The sequence below is a fragment of the Delphinus delphis genome, chromosome 7 (genome assembly GCF_949987515.2).
Source record: "Delphinus delphis chromosome 7, mDelDel1.2, whole genome shotgun sequence".
NCBI lineage: Eukaryota > Metazoa > Chordata > Mammalia > Artiodactyla > Delphinidae > Delphinus > Delphinus delphis.
Genome location: NC_082689.1, coordinates 59,515,105 through 59,536,534, shown reverse-complemented (window position 1 = coordinate 59,536,534; position 21,430 = coordinate 59,515,105). Strand labels below are relative to the sequence as shown.

The 21,430-nt window shown below is 40.7% G+C and overlaps 1 protein-coding gene across 3 annotated transcripts in view; it reads left to right on the top strand.

Moving 5' to 3' along the window:
• MAP3K20 (mitogen-activated protein kinase kinase kinase 20) overlaps window positions 1-21,430 on the top strand; it is a 174,465-nt gene that overhangs the window by 12,137 nt on the left and 140,898 nt on the right. For all 3 annotated transcript variants that reach the window (XM_060016573.1, XM_060016574.1, XM_069540853.1), the window contains exon 2: window positions 692-884. In XM_060016573.1, coding sequence (XP_059872556.1) covers window positions 726-884 — 159 coding nt within the window. In that variant the 5' untranslated portion in view covers window positions 692-725. The remainder of the gene's footprint in view (window positions 1-691; window positions 885-21,430) is intronic.

Sequence of the window (21,430 nt, the reverse complement as noted above, 5' to 3'; positions counted from 1 at the left end):
ACATTCTTGGCAGAGTTCTCTGGATGACGTAATGTATTTTGTAATCAAGGGCAAATTTTCTGCTCTTTAATTAAGTTCTGCTCCAGGATACAATCCAGGGAGCCATTTCTGCAAAACACTTGGCCAGCTCTTCTTCCATCCCGAAGCTGACCGCTTGCTTTTGAAATCCCAACACCGAATGCGCGTTCAGTTTGCAGCATCTGGGCCCTCCTGTGCCAGCATGCTCAGATGCTTAGGTTATGTATATTTTGTGTGAAGTGAGTACAACACGGGGAGATGGCGTGCCTCAGATGCCAGAAGAGCTGTGCAAGCCTGCTGCTGAGGGCATGCTTCCCGTTTGTTGGGGCTTTGGGGAAGGAGACCTGGTGACACAGTAGCCTTTAGGCAGAGCTGCTTGGGATGTGCAGGAAGTGGTGCTGCAGGCTTTGTCGGTGGGGGCGTGGGAATCTGAGCCATTTCTCTGCGGACAGCTGTGTTTCAGAGTCTGGACAAGTTGCTGTTGAATTTTGCATGGGCTGCCAGGGTAAGTGTTTTCATGTTGATTTGCTTATACTCTTGCTTTTCTTCCTCCTAAGTCATCAGGCCCTTTCTGGAAGTGCTGCAGGACTTGGTATACATTAGCTAAAGTGGAATACAGAGGTTTCACTCTAATATGTTTCTAATCCAACTTTCTTTTCCTTTCCCTCTATAGATTTCGTGGAAGTATAATACTTTGTCATTATGAGATGTCGTCTCTCGGTACCTCCTTTGTGCAAATTAAATTTGATGACTTGCAGTTTTTCGAAAACTGCGGTGGAGGAAGTTTCGGGAGTGTCTATCGAGCCAAATGGATATCACAGGACAAGGAGGTGGCTGTAAAGAAGCTACTCAAGATAGAGAAAGAGGTAAGGTCTTTTCCTGCTATCAGAAGTGGGCACGATAGCACTTATGTAAGCTTTTCAACCTGGAGTCAGAGGTCTCAGGCTGCCAGGGACCTAGCAGAGCCTTTGGGGTTGATCCGTGAGGCCGTTTCCCAGTTTCCATTCTGGGAGCTCCATAAATAGCAACCAATGCCACGTGTGCTGGGGGTTGAATTTTACTAGGGGTCATCTGAACTGAGAGGATTTCTTTCCATGGCGTGACAGACCGAATGTTCCCTGAGCTGTCGTCCAGGGGAGGTGAGCTTTCAGGCCTTCCCAGGCTTCAGGCTTTTCCCTGGGTCAGCCAAGAGGGGTCAGTAAAGAGTAGTGTGTAAAGTTTTCATCCCCTTTCCATTTTCTGTCCATTAATTTGTGGTCCTCAGGAGTTGTCTTTTGAAAAACAAAAAGCATTATTTTTCTACTGAAATATAAGCAATACCAGCTTCTTGCATTTCACCTCTACTTGAAGCCCAAAGTGATGGACTTTGTTTAATAAAGTTGCTAGACAGAGAGCTGGCCTAGTTGTAAAATGGGAAAAAGGTCTTAACTTTCAGAGTCTGGGGTTTGTGCTGGTCCTAGTCAAGCCCAAAACTTATACACAGGCCCTTTATCTTTCTTAGGAAAGTGACACATCATCCCCACATTCCGTTGGGTACCTAAACTCCACAATAAAGCTAGTTGTGGAGCTGACCTGCAGGGGCTCAGGGCATTGATAACTTTTAATAGTTACCCTCTGGAGTTTGCTTTGGTCATTTCTACTTATGTCCTGTTTTGGCTTCTTATTGTTCTTTTCAATATCTTTTTGAAGTGAACTTTTCCATAAACATCTTTTAATCTCCCTGAATGATTTCATTTTTTTCACTGACTGCTGCCAGTGAACCATAGCAATTGATTGGAGATGGAAACCCAAGTGGAAAGCACTATGTGGCCTTCCGTCCCAGCACTGCTGTGTGACTGTGTAATCACCATCTGTGTTTCCGATTGTTGAAGCCAAGTCAGAAAGACTAAGATATCTCTGCCTTGGGGTATCTGTAGGTTGTGGAAAGCATTAAGAAGTGAGAGCTTTTAAAGCCAATGTGTGCCCCAAACCGAAGGGCACTATGTAGAAAAAGTTTCCTTCCCCTCATTTCTTGATCAACGAATTTTTAAAATAGTAGCCAAATAATAAAACCATTTCTTATTCTGGACTTGAACCTAGTTTTTTTATCTAGTGAACTCTTAAGCCCTTTACAGGCCAGCATTATTGTACCCATTCTGTAGGTTGGGAGATACAGCTTTGAGAAACAGGTTAAGCTGCCCCAGTAGGGGTAGGTGAAATCCAGGTCAGACCCCCTGTTCTCCAGTTTTTAACTCTGAAACCTCTAGCTGACCAGCTAAGAACAGAAAATAAACTAGTTCCATCAAATTTATATTCAAAGAAGTGTATAAGTATGCTAATCTTTTTAAGCATCATGCAACTTCAGTACAATGAACATGTTCTTGTGTGATTGTTGGATGTGAGAAAGACTTTATGAGACATGAAATAGATTTTGATAGGAAGACAATAATTGCAACCCATTCACTCCACCCCCATCCATACCCAATACCTTTTTTTACTGTCTTTGACAAAGCCAGGAAAATGACATAGGAAAGCACAGGGGTGAAAACAGGACCTGGAAACTGCCAAATCCTGCTCTTGTGTAGATATTTAACCTGAGTATCGTTCAGAATTGGAGTTGATTACAGTAAACCGCAGGAGCGTACCTCATAAACTTCTAAGTAGGAAAAACAGAAACTCAGTGTCAGCTTTGGAGCTTGATTTAATCAGTGACTGTCCGTGATAAAGAGACACGGGAAGTTATTGCAAAGCATCCCCACACTTACCGACGTGACATGCGTTTAAGATGTAAATAATTTTGGCTAGGGGTTGGCAGTTATTGGAAAGGAAATATGCATTTCTTATGTGAATGTTTGTTATACTGTATGAACTATGTATTGCCTTGGTGGCTAGATGTTTTCTCAGTGAAAAGATAAAGGTAATAAGCTCTGGATTTTTTCCAATTTATAGATTCAGTCCTGTGTCACTTGGTCATTTTTGCCAATGAATTTTAGAAGTGATGGAACATTTACTAATATGTTGGTAGCTCGCTCATGGAACTCTTTAAGAATGACCTAAGGGCTTCCCTGGTGACGCAGTGGTTGAGAGTCCGCCTGCCGATGCAGGGGACACAGGTTCGTGCCCCGGTCTGGGAAGATCCCACATGCCGGGAGTGGCTGGGCCCGTGAGCCATGGCCGCTGAGCCTGCACGTCCAGAGCCTGTGCTCTGCAACGGGAGAGGCCACAACAGTGAGAGGCCTGCGTACCGCAAAAAAAAAAAAAAAAAAAAAAAAAAGAATGACCTAATATCTGATTAAATATATGTTTTGTGAAAGGTGGAGAAAATATATTCAAAACTCTAACTCTGCTTATGTGAGGGTATAGAGGAATGCTATTTATTTTTGCTTTATTCGTAGACCTCTAGTTTAGTGAGTATATGTTACTTTTCTGATTTAGAAAAAAAGAAAGAAAAATGGCATTTACTTAAAATCTTGGTAGTTCTTTAAAACTTAATTTTTTTGATATTCATCCATTTGTTTTATTTTTTAGATTCCACATATAAGTGATAGCAACAGTATTTGATTTCTCTGACTTATTTCACTAAGCATAATACCCTCTAGGACCATCCATGTTGTTGCAAATGGCAAGATTTTCATTCTTTCTTATGGCTGAGTAGTATTCCATTGTGTACATATACCACATCTTCTTTATCCATTCATCTGTTGATGGACACTTAGGTTGCTTCCATATCTTGTAAAACTTCATTTTTAAAAAACTTTTACACCTAGTGAAAAACTACAAGGATAGTACCATGAACTCTAGCATATCCTTCCCCTAAAATCATAACTAATTAACATTTTGCAACATTTGCTTTCTCTTTATATATTATTGATTTATATGTATTCATACATATTTTAGTTTTTACTGAACATGAGAGTAAATTGCAGATGCTATGTTCCTTTATCCCTAAATACTTTAGCTTCTCCCAAGAACACAACTGTAATACAACTATCAAAACTTTTACCTATTGTACGAGTCTATTTTCAAATTTTGCCAATTGTCCCAGTAAAGGCTTTTTATGGCATTTTTTTCCCCAACCCAGGTTCCAGTCCAGGATCACATACTTCAGGGGGATCCCCAGCCTCCAGGATCTAATGCCTGATGGTCTGAGGTGGAACTGATATAATAATAATAGAAATAAAGTGCACAATAAACGTAGTGCGCTTGAATCATCCCGAAACCACCCCCCACCACTCCCCCCCACCCCCAGTCTGTGGAAAAATTGTCTTCCACGAAACTGGTCCCTGGTGCCAGAAAGGTTGGGGACCACTGACATACTGCATTTAGTGATATATCTACTTAGTCTGTTTTAATTTGTAACAGTTTTTCTGCCTTTCTTTGTCTTTTACACTTTGACATTTTTGAAGTGTGCTGGAAAGTTTTGTAGAATGTCCCTCATTTGGACTTCATCTGATTTTCCCTCCCTCTTGCCTAGTTTAAAGTTATGTAGTTTTGGTAAGAATGTTATATAGGACATGTGCCCCTGGTGTGTCTTAATGGAAGACCTCCGATGTCAGTTTGTCCCATTGTAGGTGATATTAATTTTGAACCCTTGATTAAGAGGGACTCACTCAATACCTCCGCAGTAAAATACCTGTTTTCTCTTTGTAATTAATAATTAAGCTATTAGTAGATACTTTGAGGTTATGTAAATATCTTCCCTCAACAAACACTGCCCAATGTTTTTAGCATCCATTGACGATTCTTGTTCGAATCAAATATTGTGACAGTTACTGTGTAGGAAGCAAAAGGTTCTAGCATAAATGAGAGCCTTTCTTCCTTGTTTCCTTACTTTTCACTTATTCACTCATTCATTTATTTATTGCTTCATTGTAGACTTACAGATTCTTTTTCAAATTCAAAATGTTATAGTTCATTACTATCGTTATTCACTTTCATGCTTAAATTGTTCCCGATTTAGCAAGTAGGAGTCCCTTAAATTTGGCTCCTATGTCTTTTTGATACTTCTTCATCATTTTTTTAGCCTTTTCATACTCCCTGGCACAAAAAGATGTTCCAGTCTCAGTTAGTTCCATTCCTGGAGTCAGGTATTTCTTCAGGAAGCCCTGATTCAGGGTACCTGATTTGGGAGTATGATATTTAGAAACCAAGATTTGGGTACTAGGTTTGCTTATTGTAGACTCTTTTAAAAAGAGCCTTTGTTCTTCTGGGAGAAAGAATGGTTATAGATAAATTTTATTTATGGGAGCATTTAATTAAAATTTTAATATACATCTGTATAGCTGTGATCTGTGATACACTCCTGTTAGAAATGTAAATTGATACATGTTTTGGAGAAGAGTTTAGCAAAATATATCAAAAATATTAAAATGTTTCCTTCCTTTGAGCCAGAAATCTTACTTCTAGGACTTTATCCTAGGAAATAATCAGAGATATGCAGGAAGAAGGCTATAATAGGTTGCTTATCTCAAATAAATAATGAAGAATTAGAAACAACTCAAGTGTCCTACAACAAATTATCTTTTAAATTATGCTACATCTTACCACCCTCCCAAAAAAGTAAATGTGAAAGATGATGGTTGTGTTAATTAACTTGATCTTGGGAATCCTTCACAATATACGTATGTATATTGACATCATCATGTTGTATACTTTAAATATATTACAATTCTACTTGTCAATTATACGTCAATAAAGATGAAAAAAATTATGCTACATCTGTATAATGGAATTCCATTGCATTTGGAAGAATACTTAAAGAGCTAGGAAAATGCTCATAATATATTGCTAAGTGGTAAAAAAGTTACAAAATAAGGTATATAATATCATCCCAGGTGTCTGTGTGGTGTTTTTCTTTTTCTTATACTTTCTGTTGTTTTTCATATTTTTCTATGATGATCTCATATTTCTTTTTTAAGAACATAACACTTTTATTATGAAATTTTTCAAACATGAAGAAAAGTTGAAAGGGTAAAAATGAACATCTGTATGTCTGCCATCTAGGATCTGTTATTAACATAAATACTTGCTTTATCACATGTATGTCTATGTATTCTTCCATCCATCAATCCATTTTGATGCATTGCAAGATAAGCTGCAGGTGTCAATAGTTTCCCCTTAAATACTTCAGCATGCATATCATTACCAGAGTTCATTATGTGTTTGCAGTTCTGTTTTCTTTTAAGGTAAAATTTACATACAATGAAATACACGTATCACTAAGTTTTGACAAATGTAAACACAGTGCAACCCATATATTTACAGGAAAAAAACTCAAAAAAATCATAGCTCTGACAACCTTTGTCACTTTCTAAGGATGTTCAAGTGAATTAAGTTTTATAAACCTCTTTAGTCTGTCACAAATCACACATTTTTCAGTCTCAATATGTGCTTTCAAAATGTTTAATGTTTACTTCTACATTGCTTTCTCATAGCAGTGCTACAGGTTTTTCAGTGGTAATTTAGCTTGTTTTTGTTGGTTGCAGATTTACTTACAGAGCACTATTTATTTTTGTTACGAAAAGAAGTTTTCAACAGGAAAAAAATAATATGGTCTTAAGGGCATATACCAAAGGGAAGAAAAGAAGCCATTATTGTATCTTTTTGGTAAATTCCAGGTGAGCTGAGATCAAACCAAACTGCTTAGGCAGAAATTGAAGCAGGGAGTGGCGAGGGCAGAGGAAGACACTGTGGATCCCAGTGTCCTCTTTCCAACCACATACCCAGAGGAGAGCAGTCCCCACACGAGTGGTTCATCAGCTTCACAGCATGAACCAGGCATGTCTGTACCTGGTACTTTTTTCTGTCGGAGAGATGGAAACCTGCAAGCATTTGTGTTAACTTGAAATCTGTTGATATTTAACTGATGGTAGGAAACCGGATTTAAGTATGAGATATGAAGGAAACATGATTCCTTTTTATTTCCCCAAAAGAATGAAAAGGAAGCAGAATCCTCAAAAGGTGAAATATGAGGCTCCTTCTTCAATTGCCTTGACTTCTGCAAGGCCCCACTCCCCTTTTTTTTTTTTTTTTTTTTTTTTGCGATACGCGGGCCTCTCACTGTGTGGCCTCTCCCGTTGCAGAGCACAGGCTCTGGACGCGCAGGCTCAGCAGCCATGGCTCACGGGCCCAGCCGCTCCGTGGCATGTGGGATCCTCCTGGACCGGGTCACGAACCTGTGTCCCCTGCATCGACAGGCGGACTCTCAACCACTGCACCACCAGGGAAGCCCCCTACTCCCTTTATTAAAAAAATCTATTTTCCTACCAAATTTGATTGTTGTAGAAATGTTGAAAGCCAGATAAATTCAAGTTTCAAAACTTTCCCACAGTATAAATATTTATAGGTAAAGAGAGAGGATCAAAATATCAAAACTGATCATAAGAACAGGAACTCTCAGTAACTTTTTATATAAAGGGGGAGATACCTGTGTGAGACAGAAAATACAATCTTGAAATTGACACAGAACTCAAAACTAAAAATGAGAGCTTTTATTATACAGACTTTATCAACATGTCAGCAATTAGTGCTTCACTAGAAGACTAGTTAATGTTGTCATTTTATTAACTCTTGAGAGACCCTTTTTTCTCTTCTTTGCAGTTCTGTAGCTGACTTTTTATCAATGAATTATTACCTTTGCTTTAACTGTAGGAATGTGAGTTATTATTTAAGATAACCCCATGCAGAATTTTTCTGTCCGCAATCAGAATTTACCCATTCTGCATTCTATTCTTTTAGGTCAGTGGTTCTCAAAGTGTGGCCCCTGGACCAGTAGCATCAAGCGTCACTTGGAAATTTGTTAGAAATGCAAATTCTTGGGCCTCACCCCACCCCTACTGAGTCGGAAACTCTGGGGTGTGGCGCTTGGCGATCTGGGCTGCAACAGGCTTCCCAGGTGTTTCTGATTGCTCATTGGAGGTTTAGGTTGTACCTAGCCAATCATGTCAAACACAGACGATCAGTATGTTGACTCCAGTTTGGAATTGCAGGTACTTAGTGAAACTGGTAGTGGAGAGATTGTTGTTGTTAGAGGCTTTCGAGACCCTTAAATTCACCGTGCTCAGGTGACCACCTGTGCACAGGCCCTGCTTGGCAATGTCACTGGGCATAATGAACTCAAGGCAGACTTAGGAATGGCCGACAGACGGGAAACCTCAGGCAGATGCCCTGAGATTCCAAACCTTTTCCACTGGGGTTCTCACCTGACTTTCCAGCTTTGTCTTTCATTTTCTGACCTGAAACCACCTTCCCTTCTCGCCCCCTCCCCAACCGGGTCCAGCTGTGCTTCCATCCTGCTTTCCCATTTCTGTAACCTTGTCCACATTCTTTCCTTCACCTGTAATACCTTTGTTCTCTGCCTGAGCAGGTCCTACTCATTCTTCAGCTTTAATTTCTTCTTTCACTGTGAAACGTTCTCAGATCACACAAACGTAATTTTTCTCCTTTTCTTTTGAATTTATACCAGTTAGCACCCATACAGCTAATTTGACATGCGATTAAAACTGCCTCGTGGCTCTAGAAGTACTGTAAGGGAGGGCACTTAACTTTTCACATGAACGTGCCACGTATTCTCATCCGAAAAGTGGGGCTAATAACAGTACCTCCATCACAGGGTTGTCGAGAGGATTAGAGAACTTACCACGTATAAAATATCTAGAAGAGTGCTTGACACAGAGGAAGACTTGGGTGACTGTTAACTGTCGGTTATATCTTCACAATCATGCTCTAAAGTCAGGATAGCAGATAAGTGTCATGTTTTGTGAAAACTTCAATTTGTTGGTTCCTAGAACCTATGTTGAGAAGGGGTCAGTCTGCAGGAAAAATCCATGGCAAGGCTCAGCATGAATGCAGAAGGGCAAGCATGTATACGCAAGTGTATGCAGCATCCCTGGTGAGAACTCTCTGAGGGCAAAAACAGCCATTAACCATTGCCTTTGTTGCTGATGCTGTCACCATCCTGGTCATCATCACTGTACCAAGTACAGCTACCACTGTGAGCTGATCACTTGGTTAGGGGCTTTCCATCCTTGCCCTCTTCCTCTTCACAGTTGTGTTACAAGATTATAATCTCCATTTGATGGCTCAGAAACTAAGGCTCAGAGAGGTTAAGTAACCTGGCTAATATAAACAGCACCCTTCTTACCTGTCTCGCAGCACCTAGCACTGTGCCTTGCTCAGAGTCAAGTATTTATTCTTGGGATCGTATCGCTGTAGATGTCCCTCTCATTCTCATCCAGGGAAGATATCCTGTATGGACGTATCTACATTTTCTTCATTTACTCTCTTTGAGCTATGAAGAGGATAGAGCACACCTGTCTTCACTGTGTCAACTGTGTCACTGTACCACTTGCATTCAGCTACATAGTGGCTTCCCTGGTGGCGAAGTGGTGAAGAATCCACCTGCCAATGCAGGGGACACAGATTCGAGCCCTGGTCTGGGAAGATCCCACATGCCGCGGGGCAACTAAGCCCGCGCACCACAGCTACTGAGCCTGTGTTCTAGAGCCCTCAAGCCGTAACTGCTGAGCCTGTGTGCCACAACTACTGAAACCAGCATGCCTAGAGCCCCTGCTCCACAACAAAGAGTAGCCCCCACTCACCACAGCTAGAGAAAGCCCTCATGCAGCAGAGAAGACCCAACGCAGCCAAAAATAAATAAAATAATTTAAAAAAATACTATAGCTACATAGTACTCTTAGTTATTGGTTTGATTTTTATAAATTCCTTTGCTTTTGTACCTTTTTTAGACCGGCATGCCATTTCCACTTAAGGAATTTTAAGCATTTCACTATGCCATGCTTTGATTTTTTACTACATACATAAATCATTACTTTGAATTAGAGAATAAGCAGTTTAAAATAATGGATCATTTTATTTGATCATTAATGTAGTCACCACTCCAAAGGTATATATATAAAACAGCTATCCATCACTCAGCTCTTTTCCGTGAGACATTTCTGTTACTGGGAGCTTATAAGACACCCCAAAGTGAACTGCTATAAAGAGATAGAGAAAATTGGACAGGGACTTCCCTGGTGACGCAGTGGTTGAGAATCCGCCTGCCAGTGCAGGGGACACGGGTTTGATCCCTGGTCCGGGAAGATCCCACACGCCCGTGCACCACAACTACTGAGCCCCTGTGCCACAACTACTGAAGCCTGCACGCCTAAAGCCCATGCTCCACACCAAGAGAAGCCACTGCAATGAGAAGCCTGCACACTGCAACGAAGAGTAGCCCGTGCTTGCCGCAACTAGAGAAAGCCTGCGTGCAGCAACGAAGACCCAGTGCAGTCAAAAATAAATAAATAATTTTAAAAAGAAAATTGGACACATGTTGAACAAATATGTAAATTACACGAGTAAGCGTATACTACTGATATATCTGAAGGTAACACAAACCTTGTGGAGAGGTAACCTTACGCTGAGGAAAAGCTGTAGGAATGGCTTCCCCTGGGACCAAGAGGAATTTAGAAAATTACCTGAATTATAAATAATTTTCTTATCATGTTATGTGAAATGCAGTTACATTAAGACAAACATCATTCTAGGATATTTTCAGATCACTTATGCGACTGTAATAGTGTTTTATTTTCAAGAAAAAGCCCCTATCCTTCTTATTTTTGCTTCTCAGTCATTTAAAAATTTTTTAATCCTTTCAAAACTTTGTTAGATTACATACTTACTTGCATGTGGAGGTGTTTTCAATTTGCCATATGTAACATTACATATTACAACAGTTATTTCAGCTTTTCATTAAAGTTATTATTGATCTCAGTATATTAGGCAATAAACATTTCAGTTAGTTAATAATATTTTTCCAGCCATCCTCTAAATATTGTGCTGAAATCAAACCAATGAATGTATTCCAGTAAGGCTGTTATATCCTGACTAACTGGTGTTATACAAAGCTAGGCTCTTGCTGCTAGAAGAAAAATAGTATGAAGCATGAATTGGATTTTTGAGAAACACAAAGCCTAATATGGAGAGAACAATTAAAAAACTGAAAAATTGGAGGAGAGGAAGAGCTACCTGGGAGTGTTTCAGATAGTTTTCAAGTAGATATGATTAATTCTCTGTCTTCAGAATAGAATTATGTCACTTGGGTATTAAAAAGGTGTGTAGAATTTTCTTCTCTGCTTTCTAGTGAAGACAGGAAGTCACTCTCACGGAAGTACTTAAGACAGAGACCATCTTATCAATTTTTTTTTCACTGGTGCTTGATTCCTGCTCCTGGTTAGGACAACCAGTTTCTGTCTGAAGGCTGCCATCGATGACATGTGAGTTGCAGGCTGTTCAATTTTGCAACAGTTTAATTCTTAGAAAGTTCTTTATAATGTAACTTCCAGCTGTGGATACTGGTCTCTTTTTCTGGGGCCATACAGAACAAATCTTACCCTCTTCCTTCCATATGTCTGCTTCTTGAACTTAAGATTTGTATCTGATTGATCTTTTTTTCTAAGCTCTGCATTGTACCCAGCCCACCATAAGCAATCAATAAATGCATAGGGAGTAAATAAAATTATAAACCTAGTAATCATATCTCAACTTTCTCTTCTTCTGTAAGATTTTCCAGGAAGGTTTTGCTCTTCCTGAATCTACAGAAAGGAACAGTCTGCATTTCTAGTCTACTTCATTCCTAGCCTTTTCTTCTCCACGTTTGACTGATCTTTTGAGCTCTTAACAAATTAGTTTGTCTTTGAATGAAAGGTTCTGTTCTGTGGCTGTTAGGCAGGATTTTCCTGGCCATGGTTCTTATCTGTTTTTTGTTTGTTTGTTTGTTTGTTTGTTGTTTTGGGGGTACGCGGGCCTCTCACCACGGTGGCCTCTCCCGCTGCAGAGCACAGGCTCCAGACGCACAGGCCCAGCGGCCATGGCCCACAGGCCAGCCACTCCGTGGCACATGGGATCCCCCCGGACCGGGGCACGAACCTGCGTCCCCTGCACCGGCAGGCGGACCCCCAACCACTGCGCCACCAGGGAAGCCCTGGTTTGTTTTTTTTAACATGTTTCCAAGAAAGGAATCCAAGATGCTTTTTCTTAGCAGTGTTAATATCTGATGTTCATGATTCATGACCTGAGAAAAATTAAGGTGTCCTAAATGAAATGAGACCGTTGGAGTCTTAATGACTTGAAAATATGACTTCTACCCCGATACCATTTAGGAGAATAGCACTTGGTAAAATTAGCTACATTGCAGCAGATACACTGTTAAGTATGGAAATGTCTGGTGAGTGTTTGTGCAGGCTCTGCTCAAGAAGGAGGGGACTACATGGCCGATCTGCTTTTGAAGACAGATTATATTAAGTAATTAATGAACAAAATCCATTTAACTCACTACATTTTAAAAACATGCAGAATAGTGCATCCTTTAGTGGGAAACAATTGTTTCTCTTATTGGGACTATAGTCGTAGAGCCTATCTTAAGTATGTATTCATTTTATTTTAATCATTGGGTGGGTATTTTAAAATATAATACATAGTTTGGTTAACATCTAAACTAACTTCTACTAAACTAATTAGCTGCTGACCAAATCTTTAAAGTTATGAAAGTGGAGAACTTTTTTCCCTTAAAAATCTCAGGATAGGGACTTCCCTGGTGACACAGTGGTTAAGATTTCGAGCTCCCAATGCGGGGGACCCAGGTTCAATCCCTGCTCGGGGAATTGGATCCCGCGTGCATGCTGCAACTAAGAGTTCACATGCCATGACTAGGGAGCCGGCAAGCTGCAACTAAGGAGCTGGCGAGCCACAACTAAGGAGCCCACTGGCTGCAACTAAGGAGCCCGTGAGCTGCAACTAAGGAGCCCGCCTGCCGCCACTAAGACCGGGTGCAACCAAATAAATTTTTAAAAACTCAGGATAATTTCTTAACCTCAAAATAAGGCCTCTAAGTGTAACCTACATTCTTCTTTGGGAAAAACTTGGGAACTGTGGCTAAGGCCAGGGTACTGGTCTCAGAACAGGGAGGATATGTGGGAAATTCTGATTCCAGTTAGACTTACTGTAAGTGCAGATCAGACCACGAACAGATCTAGTAAGAGATCAAGACGTTAATATTAACTGGATTTGGGGGTGTGGAGCATTAAAAATTTATACTCTACCTTTTTTCAAAAACTATTTAAGATTATTAGCAGGTAGAATAAGCATGTTTTTGAGATTCCAAGGAAGACCCTCTATACCCCCCAAATCTCCCAGACCTGAATGTAGGGTAAGGATATATAAGCAAATTAACATTTCCTGAGTTCCTGTTTTTGACAGCCTCTATTCCAAGCCATTTACATGTATTCTCTATTTAATCCTATTGCTGATGCCTCAAATTTTAGCATTGTAATTTCATTCTTTAAGATTGTTTACCCTAATAAAACTGCAAATACCACTGAGAAAAGAAACATGTTAGTAACACCTCAGAGTAAATGACATATGTGATTTTTCTTCCTGGGACATACCTTTCTAGGTGGGCAGATGCACAATTGATGCTGTAGGAGACTGTGACCTACACAGATGAGTAGGAAATCTCCTTTTCTGTGTTCTGTCATCCAAAAAATATTGGATATTTATTACATGCCAGGCACTGTTCTAGATACTGGAGCCACATCAGTAATAAAATAAATAGACAAAAAACTTACAAAAAAATAGACAAAATTCATGTCCTTATAGAGCTTTACCTTCAAATGTGGGAAATGAAACAACTAACTGAAGGGTATATTAAAACATTATAAAGACCCTTATGCCTCTTAAATATGGGCTGAACTTAGTGACTCACTTCCAAAAATTAGAGTATAGAAAAGAAAAAATCAGTAACTTTACAATCAACAAAGGTGCCAAACACTACCTTAACCAAGTGACATGGGTTAATATCATTAGTGTTAAGCCATGCTGCTAGCCCATAACCCCAATATGATGTGATGAGAAAAACCACTTTACCTCTGTGGTCCTCTTCCCCCCAAACCCATAACCCCATTCTAGTCGAGAGGAAAATATCAGATAAACCCAAAATGATGGACATTCTACAAAATACCTGGCCAGTACTCCTCAAGGTTATTAAGGTCTTAAGAAACCAAGAAAGACTGAGAAACTGTCACAGTCCAGAAGAGATTGAGGCATGATGACCAAACATAATGTAGTATCTTGCACTGGATTCTAGAACAGAAAAAAAAAAAAGGACATCATGTTAAAAATGGTGAAATCTAGATAAAGTCTGGAGTTTAGTTAATAGTAATGTACCAGTAATGGTTTCTTAGTTCTGATACATGGACCCTGGTGATGCAATATGTTAAAATTAAGGGAAGCTGGGTGAGAGGAATGATCTGCATTATCTTTCCAACTTTTCTGTAAATCTAAAATTATTCCAAAATAAAAAGTTTATATTAAAAAAGTGAGGAAAAACATAGAGCAGAGTACGGGGCATCAGGAGTGCCAGTATGGGGCTACTGTTGCCAGTTTACATGGGCTGGTCAGGTAGGCCTCGTTGAGAAGGTGGTATTTGAGTAATTGCCTGGAGTAAGCGATGAAGCCATCTGCTTACACGGGGATAAAACAGTCCACGCAGAGGGAACATGCAGATGCCAGGTGGGAGCACGCCTGGTGTGTTGGGGAAGAGCAGGGAGGCCGCTGTGGCTGGAGTGGAGTGAGTGAGGGGGGGAAGAGACAGGAAATGGGGCCAGAGAGGTAACAAGGCCAAATCGGATAGGGCCTGTAGGCAATTGTAAGAGCTTCTGATTTAAATCAGGAGGAAATGGTGAGCAGTTCAATGCTTTGGAGTAGAGAAGTGAAATGACTTATGTTTTAATATGACTACTCTGGTTACTCTGCTGAGAAAAGACCATATATGGGGCAGGGGCAGAAAGACCAGTTAAATTATAATCCAGACAAAGAGATGTTTGTGGCCAGGCCCAGGAAGGTTACACTGGTGGCAGTCAGAGGCGGTTGAATTTGGGGTATATTTTAAAGATAGATCTAACCAGATTTGCTCACTGGACGTGCTGTGTGAAAGTAGAGTCGAGGAAGTCTCAAAGGTTGTGCACTGAGGACATGGAAGGATGCATCGGCCATCATGGGAGAGGGGGAAATCATGGGTGGAGCAGGTTTGTGAGAGCAGATCAAGAGTTCATTTTTGATACAGGCAATGAACCGAGGAAGGAATTAGCCATCTCAAAAATACCACCTACAATGCAACGAAAATATGAGATAATTGGAAATAACCCAAATGTCCATCACCAGATGCATGGATAAACAAAATATGGTGTATGTACGCAATTAAATAGTATTCATTCCTTTAAAAGGAGGGTAATTCTTTTTTTTTTTTTTTTTTTTGCGGTACGCGGGCCTCTCACTGCTGTGGCCTCTCCCGTTGCGGAGCACAGGCTCCGGACGCGCAGGCTCAGCGGCCATGGCCCACGGGCCCAGCCGCTCCGCGGCATGTGGGAGCTTCCTAGACCGGGGCACGAACCCGTGTTCCCTGCATCGGTAGGAGGACTCTCAACCACTGCGCCACCAGGGAAGCCCAAAGGAGTGTAATTCTTATACATGCTACAACGTGGATGAATCGTGAAAACATTACGCTTAGAGAAATAAGTGAAACACAAAAGGACAAATATTGTATGATTTTACTTATATGAGATACCTAAAATAGGCAAATTCAGGTACAGAAAGTAGAATAGTGATTACTAGGGGCTGTGGGGAATGGGGAATTGTTTAATTGGTATAAAGTTTCTGTTTGGGATGGTGAACAAATTCTGGAAATAGACTAGTGGTGATGGTTGCACAACAGTCTGAATGCATTTAATACATTGTACACTTAAAATGGTTGAAATGGTAAGTTATGTATTATGTAGCACAGCTAAAATATAAAGTTCTATTTCAGAAAAAAATGAAATACTGAGGGATACATTTAACGAAAGAATTGTGCAGTATCTTTACCCTGAAAACTATAAAACATTGCTGAGAGAAATGAAAGACGACATAATAAATGGAGAGATATGCTATGTTTATAGGTCAGAATATATGTCAAGATGTCAGTTCTCCTGAAATTGATTTATATATTCAATACAATCACAACCTACGGCCAGCTTTTGGTAGATATTGATAAGCAGATCATAAAACATATATGGAAATGCGAAGCACCTGGAATAGCCAAAAGAATTTTGGAAAAGAGAGCAATGTTGGAGAACTTACGCTACTGCCTTATATCAGTACTTACTGTAAAGCTACAGTTTTCCACATTGTGTGGTGTCAAGATGTATGGATAGAACAGTGGAACAGAACAGAGAGTCTAGACATAGACCCACACATATTTGGTCAATAGATTTTTGACAGAGGTCCCAATGCAGTTGAGATGAGGATGAAAAGATGAAGAAAGGATCATATTTTCAATAAATGATGCTGGAACAATTAGTGTCTATACGCCAAAAATTTCAGAACCACTGGAATAGGGAAATGTAGTTGGTTGCTGAGTACCGATAAGGGTGTGTGTTTTCTCCAGGCATATTCAGCTCAACAGGTGCAGGAGTGGAGTAGAAAGAACATCGGATTTATTCACGGTTGTGGTTTTCCTGAGTAAAGTGAAGTAAAAGCAGGACAGAGGAGGTGAGGATGGATTGAAGGGAAGGACTTTATGAATTGCCATGGAATTTAAGTGAGGGGAAGAGGGGAAGGAAGACATCCGGGAAGGGAATGGCATGAAAAGATGTAGGAACTGGTGATTGTAGGGCGAGGGGCTGCTGGAGTCCAGGTGCTAGAAGGAGGGAGCAGGAAATATAAGAAGTGGGATGGGTGGATATTGGATTACGGACGGTGCAGTTGCTGGTCATGCAGGGTCTAGGGTGTGACCAAAAGGATGTGCTACTGAGGTGTGTTGAAGGATTAGATTGTTGCAGCAGAGTTCAAGGACTTGAGAGGACAAGTGTCCGAGGCTCATTTATGTGCATGTAAACATTCCTACACTATGTGACAAGAATTGTAATCGGAGAAAATGGCAGTAAGCTAGGAGCTGAGATCATCAAGCAATGAAAGGGAGTTCTCTGGAACTTGTATATGTTGGCAACTGTAAAGGATAATGGATGATGCAATCTAATGACATAGATTCAGCTTTTAGGGAGGGGAGAGAGAGCTGTCTGGAAACAGTTATGAGGAGCCAGGAGGACACCTTGTTCCCCTCCAGGCCCCATGGAGCAAGTGCTGAAAGAGACAGACTAGCTGTCATCGGGAGAGCTGCAGAGGAGAGCTAGCTCCTGTCAGAAGATGAGGGAAGGTCTAGGGAAGTTTAGACTTTCGGCGGAAGTGTAAAATGGCATAGCCTGCTGGAGGGCAGTTTTGGAGACTGACAGAAGTCTTAAAATGAAATGCTATTTGATCCGTCACTCTAACTTTTAAGAACTTGTTCTAAGGAAATAATTGGAAAAGGGCACATGCGTATGTGTTAAGAGTTGTATATGGCCATGAAAAATGGGAAACAGTGAGCATATGCTACTTTTATAATCAGAAAAAAAAAAAGCTAACCAAATGCATGGAATCTTATAGCATGGAGACGGGAAAGACATCTTTACGATTTGTCAGTTTTGTACACAACGGCAACTCACCCCCTGTTTAGTTTTAAATCATGAAAGTACCTTGAAAATATACTCATATGCTTTTGGTATTTTCTGCTTCAATTCCTGTAGAGTATCATTGATGGCATCCTTTTTTTTTTTTTTTTTGTCATGCCACACGGTTTGTGGGATTAGTTTCCTGACCAAACCGGCCCCTCAGCAGTGAAAGCGCAGAGTCTTAACCACCAGACCACCAGGGAATTACCCATGGCCCCTACTTTTAGTCTCCTTGTTTATCTTAATTTTTTCCTCTTAATTTCTTTGCTGTCATGAAGTTCTGCATACACGTGGTATAAAGGAAACATGAATTCTACTTAAGAGTCTCTCCGGGTATGAGTTCATAGCTGAAGAAACACTGCAGGCATTTTAAGTTAAAATATTGTACACTTCTTTGGGTTTGACTTCTTAATCTTGTAGTATTCTTTAGGAAGACAAATAGAACATTTGATTACTAACCAACAGGGCTTTAGAATTTTGCCTTTGTTTCTAGCTGGCTCCAGATTTTGGTAATTATAAGGGGGAGAAATCTGTATTAGTTCTGTAGGTGAAAACTTGTAAAGAACACATAACCAGTACTTGGGTGGTATTTGAAATGTGTTTTTTCCTGTATTATGGTAGATTTTTTTTTCTTTTTGTTTTAGCAAATTCATAAAGGTTCTGGAATGTTTACCCACAGCCACTTGTCAGGATGAGTTAGGAAGAAATTTTCCTTTTCAAGAACTGCATATAAACAGAGAAAAACATTTCACACCTGTTTATCTTAGCACGGCCTGCAGAGAAGGAGAGGCAGATTCTCCATTAACTCTTCCCTTCAGAGAGGAGTTTAGAAAAGAGACAGAGCAGCCTGTGACCTTATCAGCCTTGAGTAAGGACACTCACAGCCAGCTGGAGGGGCCCGCCATTTGTGCCTACAAACAAAAACCTTTCCTACGTTTCTTATTTCTCTTTTTGAGCCCCTCTGTACAGTTCTTTCAACTCACCTAGCTGAATTGTCTATGTTCATAAGATACTTCTAGGATACATTTTCAGAAATACACTTTAGAATTTTTTTCTTTAATGAAAACTACCTTTCAGTTTTGGTCCTCATTTGATACAGAAAATGTCTCTCTTATCCTCGTATATTAGGAAATCTAGTTGTGGGGTGGGGTAGGGTGGGTGGGGTGTGATATATTTGTCTCCTCTAAAGGAACGTCTGATATCCTCTTCCTTTTAAGATATTAATTTGATTCCGTAATAAGTGAGGCATAATAAGTAAAATTAATAACCTTTTAACTTTTTTTAAAAAAAATTTATTTATTTTTGGCTGGTCTTTGTTGCTGCACGCGGGCTTTCTCTAGTTGCGGTAAGCGGGGGCCGCTCTGCGTTGAGGTGCATGGGCTTCTCATTGCGGGGGCTTCTCTTGGTGCACAGCACGGGCCCTAGGCGCACGGGCTCAGTAGTTGTAGCTCGCAGGCTCTAGGGTGCAGGCTCAGTAGTTGTGGCGCACGGGCTTAGTTGGTCCGCAGCATGTGGGATCTTCCCGGACCAGGGCTTGAACCCGGGTCCCCTGCATTGCCAGGTGGATTCTTAACCAGTGCACCACCAGGGAAGTCCAATAACCTTTTAACTTTAAAAAGAAACAAAGTCCTTTTTTTTATACAACTTATAAATCAAAATAAGTGGTGTCCTCGTTGACTGAATCAGTCCGTAAGCCGTATAAGAAAATCAGCCTGCTTTCTCATTTGCTACCACCCCTCTTCCTGGACTCTCTCTCCATGCAACTTATTTAAACCACTTCATGTTGCACACATTCCTGTCTTCCTTGATTTCAGTACCTGCCTCAGTTATTGTTTCTGTCTTGTCTTTGACCATCAACCATCCTGAGTGAATTTGGCATCCACTTTAAGGACCCTTGAACTGACTGCAGACTTCTGTCACTACCATTTGCATGGCTTTTAGTTCCACTTACCTTCAGCCACTTATGGGTAAAACCTCATAGCTTAGAACTGCTCTGCCTTCAAAATAGCCAGCCTGAGCTTCCCTTCTCTGCCCATAATTTATTTTACCCAGTCTTCAGCAGCCCTGCTTTTCTTCATCCTTATCACGGCATCTAGCCTTTATTCTCCAACCTCAGCACTCCCTTTTGGATTCATTTGCCTCCGGGCCTGCAGGTTTCCCACCGTGCACTTATGTCAGTGTTCACCTCTTTAATCCTGTTAAATCCCTTTGTTCGTATCTCCTGGACCTATTCCTTGAAGACAAAGACAATGGCTTTGTGCATCTGTGCATCCCCTTGCTCCGTGTTCACTATTTTCTTAATGGGCAAAATGACATTAACATATGTATTCACAGGTTTCGTTTTAATAACTTTTGACTGTGTCAAAAATTAAACCTGCCATCAGAGGACAAATGTTTATAACACTCAGGAACCCAGCTAATGGAATCGCAGGGCCTGTAGTTTTAAATCAGGGCTGCAAACTGCAGAGTCTACATACGGTAATCTGAAGGAGTAAAGTCAGCACAATGGGAAGTGGAGGGAACTGGGGAGGTGGAGAGGGCAGCTCCACTGTGTACAGCTGTGTGCTAGTCCATCAGGGTTGTCACGGTTAAATGTGGTACCGACGGGTAGCTCATGGGTATTTCTGTCGTATAGGTATTTTGTGTTTGGTCCACACAGTATTTTAATTTTAAAAAGTTCACTGTCGACATTTAAAATTTAGATGATTTCATATGAAAATCCAGATTTCTAGCTTCCTTGAAAAAGAAGCAAACTGGGTCCTGTTGTTGAGTGGTGACACTGATGACTTCTTTGATGAGGGCAAGGCTCATTTGGGAGTATTAATTCTAAAAGATTTAGTAAAGATCAGTACTATAATTTTATAATTATGCCTCACTTAGTAAGATGCAATTTTCATTAGTATTTAACAATGCAATCAATAAAATAAAAAGAAGAATTAGGGCTTCCCTGGTGGCGCAGTGGTTGAGAATCTGCCTGCCAATGCAGGGTACATGGGTTCGAGCCCTGGTCCGGGAAGATCCCACATGCCACGGAGCAACTAGGCCCGTGAGCCACAACTACTGAGCCTGCACGTCTGGACCCTGTGCCCCGCAACAATAGAGGCCATGACAGTGAAAGGCCCCGCGGACTGCGATGAAGAGTGGCCCCTGCTTGCCGCAACTAGAGAAAGCCCTCGCACAGAAACGAAGACCCAACACAGCCAAAAATAAATAAAGTTTAAAAAAAAAAAAAGAAGAATTAGTCTGTTAAAAAATTTATCTGTGGGCTTCCCTGGTGGCACAGTGGTTGAGAGTCCGCCTGCCGATGCAGGGGACACGGGTTCGTGCCCCGGTCCGGGAAGATCCCACATGCCGCAGAGCGGCTGGGCCCGTGAGCCATGGCCACTGAGCCTGTGCGTCCGGAGCCTGTGCTCCGCAACGGGAGAGGCCACAGCAGTGAGAGGCCCGCGTACCGCAAAAAAATAAATAAACAAATAAATAATTTATCTGTGAAGTATATCTGAAGGACTAAGGAATGTTAAGCTGAATCTCTTAAGAATGCCAAGAGTTCCTCTTATGAAGAAGGGATATGTTCTTGGTAAACTTTTAAACTTCCTCACTGATTTTTTTCCCTAATAAAACATACTGAACTCTGTTCTTGGAATGGACTTTTAGCACAGAAATGTAAAGTACCAATACAAAAACACAAAATGTATAAGTCATGAGCTGAAATGTATCTTTAAGCAAGAAGCAGCTTTGCAAACTACAAATATCATATTTCCTGAATTATTTCTGATTTGATAGCGGTACCTTCCTTATCTCCATTCATTTTCCCAAACTATAGACATGGATTATATTTTTATGTGGCAAAG